The following is an 8,969-nucleotide window of genomic DNA, read 5'->3' on the forward strand; positions in this document are numbered from 1 at the left end:
GGTTGTTCATTCTAAATTTTAGTCGTTGTCCTATTGAATATTTAGACACATGTATGGAGTATTAAATATAGACTAATTACGAAACTAATTGCATAGTTTACGACTAATTTGCGAGACGAATCTTTTAAGCCTAATTAGTCTACGACTTGATAATGTTTTGCTACAGTAACATTTGCTAATGATGGATTAATTAGGCTTAAAAAATTCGTCTCGTGAAGTACTGACGGATTATGTAATTTGTTTTTTTTATTAATATCTGAATACCCCATGCAATATTCTCTCAACGTACCTTCTAAATTTTAGTCACTCGATTCAAACAACCCCTAAGCTGCAGCCACACCTTGCTTCGATGGTGCCAAAGCTCTCTTTCAAGTGCGATGCATGCAGTGGCCTGTTGAGTAAGGATGGTAACGGGGATGTACCTGTCGGGTATCGTCGGAATGTTCTCTTCCCCGCTACGAAGAATTCATCCCGTCCCCGTCCCTATTAACTGTCTCGGGTATAGATTCTTGCCCATCTCCATACCCGTCAGGCATCAGTCGGGTAACAGATACCCGACGGGTACTGCATACCTGATAAACAAGGACACTTGGGGTCGCAGCTTTACAATCGGAGACGTTTCTTCTTTACCCGGGTATAAGTGTCGGAGTCTCGGAGATGCCGAGGAGAAGGAGTGAGGTTGCGAGAAGGACGAGTAAAGGTGGCAGAGAGACCGAACTGAGGAAGCGAGGGGCACGAGCACTCGTGAGGCAGACGTGCTTGTGCTGCTGGCGGAGATAATGAGGAAAAATTAAACTAGGGTTCCTAGAACACATAAATTATATATATGATTGTTCAGATTTGGACCAAAATACCTATGTTTAGCTTCTTTTGGCCTAATACTCGCATGACAGCTTAAATAGTCGGGTTCCCCAATGGGTAATGGGGACGGGTAAACAGGGAACGTTCCCGTACCCGCTATACCCGTCGGAGATGGATTCTTGCCCATTTAGATACCTGCGGGTAAAGATATAATCACATCCCCGTCCCCTAATGGATCAAATATCCGTCGGGTATCGGATATCGGGAGGCCGTTGCCATCTTTACTGTTGAGATCTTATCTGTATGGAAAACAGTAACCTAGCGTACTCCATTCAAAATTGTAAGACTGTAAGACATTTTAGTTTTTTTTTTACAAAAATAATAGATATACGCTATGCCTAGATATATAAGTAAAAAATCAATGCACCTACAAAAGTAAAAACAATCAGCATGTTCGCTTGTTGGTTTCAGCCAGCCCAAACCAGCCAGCCAACAGTGTTTTCCTCTCACAACAAACCAGCACCAGCCAGTCCAAACCAGCCCAGAATCCAACCAGCGAACAGGCCGAATGTCTTATAATTTGGAATAAAGAGTGCCTTTTAAATACATAGTAAAAATCAATGTACCTATACAAGTAAAAAATGTCTTACTATTTAGGAGGGTGTAGTACATTACATGATCTTCATGCTCTTGACTCTTGAGAGACGCCTCATGAAAAACAATTGGGACAATGCTTTTTTAGCGAATATATTATTTTTTGCTGAAGATTTTTTTTTTGCAAATTGTTCATTACAAAGAAAACTAAACATGATTTTCCTTTCTAGTTAGAAATGAACAATGATCCACCTATATATATTATAATTATAACCAGTAAACAATTCTGAAGCCCAACGAACCAAAAATATATAATAAACATTTATAAATTTGCATTTTGTCAGACAAAACAGCATCATTAAAGGCTTAAAAAAATGGGATAATTGAACTGTTCGCTTGAACTTATCAGCTATTGTACATTATTTTTTCTCACAATAAAACAACCTCAATCGACTTATCAGCCGTAGAAACCATCAGCCGAACGTTGTTATATTAACCGTACAAAATTTACATTGCTGGATTCAGTAATCTAAGATAATATATTCTTTTTGTGAATACTGCATGTGAAATGGTCGTATTCAAGGCCTGGTACCTTGGTACGTATATCTGTACATCTTGAAATCGTACCGAGTGATGTTGACGAGCCGCAGAGGCGCCGGCCCGAAGCGAAGGCCTCGCACGATCCGGGTCACGCACGAAACAGAGCACAAGCCCGAGCGCGAACACGATGAGCGCCGCCGCGACGCGGCTGCAGGAGCGGGAGCGGGAGCGGGAGCAGCGGCGAGCCGGCGATGGTCGCTGGCGACGTCCTCGTCCTCGTCGTCGCCGGAGCCGGTGTTTTTTTTTTGGCAGCCTTGATAACGAGGCATGCTGATGTGTATTGAAAACAAGTGGATCACCCAAGAAATTTTGAGCTGATTAGCTGTGAATCAGTACAAATTCTCCTATTCTCAACGAAATGGACTAGCAGTGAAGTGGCCGTGCCGTTGAGCCCGCGAGCGCTCTAGCTCTCGAGAGGAACGTGATCTGTGTGCACTTGTGCAATCCCCGTTCCCGTATGACAACGATGGACCCTTGAAATCGACATGGCACAAGCTATGCCTGATCGGCTCATGGGACGCGTGTTGATTGGATTCGGGTATGTTTAGCATCATGTACGTACGTAGGCCTAGTGCCATTTCGTCGCCATCGTATGCAATGCAAGGGGCATGATTGGTTCTGTTTGCCCAATCCCACGAGTGGACTCGCTAGCTTGTCGTCAAGAACCAGCAGCTATTGTAGGTAACCGGAGTAAACAACATATGGTCAGGTTGACCGTGACCAAAACTAAGGATATCCGTTCCTTGACCTGTCCCTTCTCCCTTCCATGGAGCTGGTCCACCTCCTTGGACCAGCAGCCCCGTGTACGCGTAACGTACCGGTGCCGCCACTCGCTGACTCGCCCACTCCCTCGGCCCCTCCCGGCTGCTACCTTCCTTGCACGGTTGGTGAAACACACGCGCAACCAGAAGAGCGTCAGGCTCATCAGGCCCCGCGCGGGGCGTCCGACCTCTCCTTCCCCGAACGCGTCGCCGCTGGCCCGCTGCTCTGCTTGGGCCACCCCCGCCGCCGCCCCGCGAATCGCACGCAACGGACGCCCGACGTCACAAGGAAACGGAGCAGGTGGGATCATTCGGTCAGCAGGCCATCAGAGTAGCATTATCGCAAGGACGCCGCGGGCATTTTCTTTTTCTAGTTCATTCGTCTGGGTCAAACGCACACGTCGCTTCCAGTTCCCTCCTTCGTGCCCTCCATAAAAGATTTTCTTTTTGATCGCATTCGCAACCGCCCCCGGCGACGACGGCGTCTACAGTTATACAGTACCGCCGCCGTATATCTATCTACATCTACCTGCACCGCTGCACAGAAGTTCAACGCCGGCTCGCCTCGCCCTCGCCTCGGCATCCACAGACGCGCGCGGGCGAGCTAGGAGCCGGCCGGGGGCTCTCTCTCTCTCTCTCTCTCTGGTGCATGGCGGGGCTGCAGCGGTCCAGCGAGACGTTCCGGCGGTCGGGCTCGTCGGGGCTGGTGTGGGACGACAAGAACTTCTCGGGGGAGATCAAGCCGGCGGCGGAGGACGACGCGGCGCGGGCGGTGGAGCGCAGCCGCTCGGCTGGGCACGCGCACGCCGGGTACAGGGCCACGGGGCGCGTGCCGCCCGCGCTCGACCCGCCGTCGCCGCGCGTCGCCGTCTGCGGCTTCTGCAGGCTCTTCGGCGGCGGCGGCAACGGCAAGGGCAAGGGCAGGGACGGCGGCAGCGCCAAAGCCAAGGGGAGGCGCCACTGATCTTGTGCGTACCTCGGTACCATCGGCAATCGGAAGTTCGGAACGCGCTCCGAATTTGGTAGCTTTTGTCTGTTAGTTTTTTTCCCCCTCTCCATCCTCTTTGTGATCATGTATGTATGTATCTCATGTCCTGGGTGCAATTTATACTACTATCGTAGAAGACAGAATTACATTTGAGATGATTGTGTAGAGTACAACTGCACAAGTGAATAGAGGTGTCAGGCTGTCAGTGCCAACTCCCATGAATTTGATCCTGCTCTGTGGTTTGAATTTGATCGTGCTGTGTGGTTTCTGTTCTTCCTTCCATGAACCAAACACAAGGTTTGGACTTTGGGACACAAATTTTCACGCAAAGCAGTTCGATTCCTGCTGGAGTTCGGAAAAGTTTGCTACCTGTTTAGTTGAATGGCTTTAGTTACTTCTGCACATATGAGGGAGAAGATGACATGCAATTTCCAGATAAGCTTGTTTGGCTGATTCTTCAATTTGGAATCACGAACAGATGTTTCTTCACGCTTCTTCCGTTTCTTCGTTACGCAAGGAATCGTCGCCTTCCACACTCTTCTGGGGCCGCATGCCATTGACGATCACGGTGTGGGTCGGTGGCATGCTTTCTTTGACGAGTTGAAAAATGGACTCCAGCTCAAAATTCGTTCAGCGTTATTTCTCTATCTGCAGCGGGATCGAGTTCAGAAGGCAGCATATTCAAACTTTCCAATTCCAACGTAGTAGAAAAGGCAGAAAAGGCAAAAAAAAATATGATTCCCTTTTCTGCATATTCAAACTTTCCAATTCCTGCATCAGTAATTCAGTACTGAAAAAAAAATCTAGCGCACTCTATTAGTTGGTGGCTGCTGGGGAAGCTGGTCTCAACGGGAATAATGAAAGCCCCAAGCCCGTACATACAGATACAGTGCCCACAATTAAAATCGCTGGAATACCCCCCGGAAGTTCGTGTTTCTCGTCTTGATTTATATTTATACCCGTAGATTAGATTTGACATCATCATATTCGTACATGAAACTTTTTTTCTGAAACGAGTCATACATCATACATGAAACTTGGTACCAAAAGGAAAATCCTTTGGTAAAAGCCATTGGCTCAATCACTTGGGCCAAAACTCAAATCTTCACCAATAAATGTCCTGCATCGCTAGCATCTGGCCTGACACCCTTACATGCACCCCATTTCCCCTGCCGACTGCACTCCGCTTCCCGCGCCAACACGGGGACCCGCATCACCCTAGACGTCGCCCACACCGCTCGACCCCCACACAGGGAACGCTCGCTACCCTTCCACTTCCCTCGTCCGGACGTCTGCACCTGCTCGGTGGTGCCCCAGCTGCTGCAGCACGCGACAGTGGCTGGTGGGTCCCATTGCAACATATGCAACACCACATCTACTTTTGTAATATCCAAATAAAACACTTGCGTCATATGTTCGAAACAGCTAAAACACTTGCAACATACGACTGAAACACTTGCAAAAACACTTGAAAGCCATTGCAAACACATGCCACATCCAGATGAAACACTTGCAACATACATATGAAACACTTGAAACATACACTTGCAACATGCATGTTATGTAACATCCAGATATACTCTTGCAACATCCAGATGAAACATACGTCTAAAACACTTGAAACATATGTTTATAACATGAAACATAAGCTTGCAACATGCGTATATGGCCACTGCAACATTCGCAACATCTAGATGAAACACTTAAAACATACGTCTAAAACACCTAAAACACTTGGAACACGGCATTGCCGACAACCATGGCCTACCTGGCGGGGAACTACGGTAGCCAGTAAGCGGCGCTCGGCTGCAGTCCGTACACATGAGAGAGAGAGGTCGTCAGCAGCGCAGGTCATGAGTTCGGATGTGGAGAGGCTAATGCATCGGGTGGAAGATCAACTCGTCGTGCCGCTCGTCTTGAGGGGCTCGACTTCATGTGATGTGGCTTGTCAGGCTCAGCCATGCCTACTGCAGCTCACTGGGCGCCACCCACGCGTCATGATGCTCTGCCGCTGGGGGGCGCTCAACTGCTTAGGTGGTGAGGGTGAGAGGAGCTCAAAATGGGGGTATTGATGAGGAGCTTGTTGTGGTGTCTACCTGGTGAATGTGAGAGGAGGATTATCGGTGTTTTGTAAACCGGACTAGTAAATTTAAACGATTGCCGTGCTGCTCTAGGAAGACGATGGTAGCATCCAAAGAACACGAGGATTTATACCGATTCAGGCCGAAGCCCTATGTCCAGTTTCAGAGATGATCGATTGCGTGTTCCTCGCTTAAATGCTCTGAAGTTATTACAATGGGGTGCAAGAATGGTGGAAGACATAGGAGAGCTAGAGCTGGGAGATGGACTACTTGAAGGGAAGCTCCAGGAGCCCTACTATAATGAAGAATGTGTGAAATAGTAGAGGATGAACGGGAATGATGCCCTAGCTGTCCTTATATATAGTTTGGGGACAGGGCATGTACAAAGAGGAAGGTTCTTCCGACCAAAGGGTCATGAGCCTGAGGAGGACCTAGCTAACTTGGTTGCAAGCTATGCCGTCTTGTGGTGTACGTCCGGGCATGGTTGTCGTCATGGTCTTGTGACCACGTCGCGGCATGGTGTGGAGTGGTGTTACTATGCTTGCCGTGGCGGCACTGTAGGCACGGTGGTGGTTCGCCAACCGTCCTGTGCGACGTGGTCTGTGCCGTGGTCTTCGTCATCACCTCCTAGTTTCCTAGGACATCGTACAGGAGTTGGTAGCCGTCCTCGGGTTGTCGATCGCCATGTTGGCTTGTGGTGCTGAGGGCCACGATCCTGATCATTGGGGTCGTGGCTCCCGCCGGTCTAGGTGGCCTCTAAGTCAAGGCCTTCTTCGTGGATCCCATCCCATAGTGGTTGAGATCGTACATGCGTCTTGTTAGACCGTATTTGGACGCTGGGTCACCATACTGGTAGTCACCGTCGTGTGGTGTTGTCTTGTCTACGTAGCGTGGCACATGGGTGGCATTTGACCAAACTGAGGTGACCGCTGTCCCCTTGGTCCTTGTGGGGTTAGTGCAGCGTGCTTGTTCTTATCAGAGTAGGCACACTTGGCTGGGCTCGACCCCTCCCCATTCCTTCCAGGGGTCAGGATGGTGGAGAGGTCATGCGTCTTTCATGCGTCGTGCGACTAAGGTTGAAAGAAGGGGTCATGGCTAACCTTGGCCTTAGCGTCCGACCTAGTTTACTTGGCTTAGCTGGGTCTCGGTCGCTCGGGCCTTCGCTAGCTGGTGTATTGTGGGCCGCATTGCCTGCTAACTAATCGATGTCTTGAGACATCCTGGGGTTATAACCCCAACAAGGATGCTAGCTCGTTGTGTCGTTCACCTGATGAGGATGAAAGGAGTTTGAAGAAGAAGCAGAGCAGAAGGCGGTGTCGGTGGAGGCTGAGAAATGAGTGGATAAGAATTAATCAGGGAGTGGCTATCTGTGGGACAGATGAGCGTGGAGCATCCGATGTTTTCAGGAGCGTCGGATGCTCAGGCTACAACTTTTCCCATAAACGAGCGTGGATTATGTCCCATATTTTCAGGAGCGTCCGACGTCTGGGTTACCATGCTTCCGATAAACATTTTCATTCAGAATTTTTTTCACTTGTCAGGTCGCAGTCAGTTTATACGGATAAAAACTGACTTATGCTAATCAAAGAAAAAAGTCATAAAACTTAAAACAAATGCCGTTTATCTTTAATCCTGTCGATGATGACCAATGGCCACATTTTTATCTAGAGACGGAAAAGTGTGAGGTACTTGATTTCGATAGGCAAAAGGCAGGCAGTATGTCTGATGGTAGCGATGCTTGCCAAAGGTCAGAAAAAGGGGTTGAACTACCTGGGACAAGGTTGAAAAGGGCAGAACAAAAGATACTCGTGTTGGGGATTGCCTCAGGTGGATGCATGGCGTAAGTTCTAGCGCTCGCATTCGGTCTTTTTCGGCTACTTTGGTTAGCTCTGGTCTTTGGAAATTTAGGTTTTGACCAAGAGATCCTATAGGGAAAGAAAAACTAGAACCAAATAGAAAAAATAGAACAATTCGGTTAGATCTATTCGGTCCACCGAATTGACGAAACAATAATGTATACTCCCTCAATTTTAAATTATCATATGTTTGGACTTTTCTATATACGTATCTTCTTTTATTCCAAATTATAAGTTGCTTTGACTTTTTTGGTATATTCATTTTGCTATGCATCTAGATATAATAATATATCCAGATATATAGCAAAATAGATGAACCAAAAAGTCAAAGCGACTTATAATTTAGAACGGTGGGAGTACTTAGATATACACTATGCATCTACAAAAGTCAAAATTGTTAGTTGATCTCAACCAATAGACTCAACGGCCTATTGGGCCCTTTGATCTGCATCTTGATTGGGGGCGCTCAACCCTAATATGGTTGGTGGCCCTCGTCGCACATCGTCATAAATAGGAGGTGGGGGCCGGGGCGCTCGAGTCACGAGGTTCGCCTAAGCCGCCTAGCACCCCACCTATAGTCCTAAACCCTAGACGATCACAGAGGGGGCACTGCTAGCGACGGTAAGCGCCACCACCGCCTCTGCATCACGCCGAAGGACTGCTACGACGTCGGGCTACCTTGTGGCGTCTACACCGACCCCGGACGACACCGCTACTACACTGCCACTGGGTTATCGCCAAGTATTGTGATGGTGAGCCCATCTTCCTCCAAGGCAGCTGATGGTTTGCACCCTTCATCCCTCTCTTTCTCTCGTTCTATCTACTGTTACTACACTAGTAGAAGTTCTAGGACTCATGGTTTATCCAAGTGCAAGTAGTCATGCTAGTTCTATACCTAGATATCCTATTTTATGTTTAACAATGGTATCAGAGCGCCTCACTGGGTATAGATCTGGCCTATAGGATGAGAAAAACGAGTAGTAGCTAGAAGGAGGTGAGAGATTCAGTTTTCGGATCTAAAAGAGGGTCATCGAACCCTAACCCTAATAGGGTGAAAGAAACAAGTAAGAAGAAGGACTCAGCTTCAAGAAGAACCCAAATCTGAGCTCAAACCCATGAAGAACTCACTGGGGAAGATGAATAGTGACTTCAGTGAGTCAAACCCTAACCCTAACTTCACTTAACCCTAACCCTAATCCCCAATTGGATGAAATCCGAGAAGAATAGAGAAGAAAATCCAAAAGGAGACGACGAAAAGGAGAAAAGGGAAGAGGGGAAGGGGCCTACC

The 8,969-nt window shown here is 48.1% G+C and overlaps 1 protein-coding gene across 1 annotated transcript; it reads left to right on the plus strand.

Annotated features, from left to right (window-relative positions):
- Window positions 1–3,050: 3,050 nt before the first annotated feature.
- On the plus strand, window positions 3,051–3,897 carry LOC136518266 (uncharacterized protein At1g15400-like). The gene has a single exon (XM_066511904.1). The coding sequence runs from the start codon at window positions 3,406–3,408 to the stop codon at window positions 3,718–3,720; it is 315 nt and encodes a 104-aa protein (XP_066368001.1). The 5' UTR covers window positions 3,051–3,405; the 3' UTR covers window positions 3,721–3,897.
- The last annotated feature ends 5,072 nt before the right edge of the window (window positions 3,898–8,969 follow it).

This window comes from Miscanthus floridulus, chromosome 17, assembly GCF_019320115.1.
Source record: "Miscanthus floridulus cultivar M001 chromosome 17, ASM1932011v1, whole genome shotgun sequence".
NCBI lineage: Eukaryota > Viridiplantae > Streptophyta > Magnoliopsida > Poales > Poaceae > Miscanthus > Miscanthus floridulus.

Excerpts from the sequence above, each read along its gene's own strand:
- LOC136518266 (XM_066511904.1), top strand. The coding sequence starts at position 3,406 with ATGGCGGGGCTGCAGCGGTCCAGCGAGACGTTCCGGCGGTCGGGCTCG.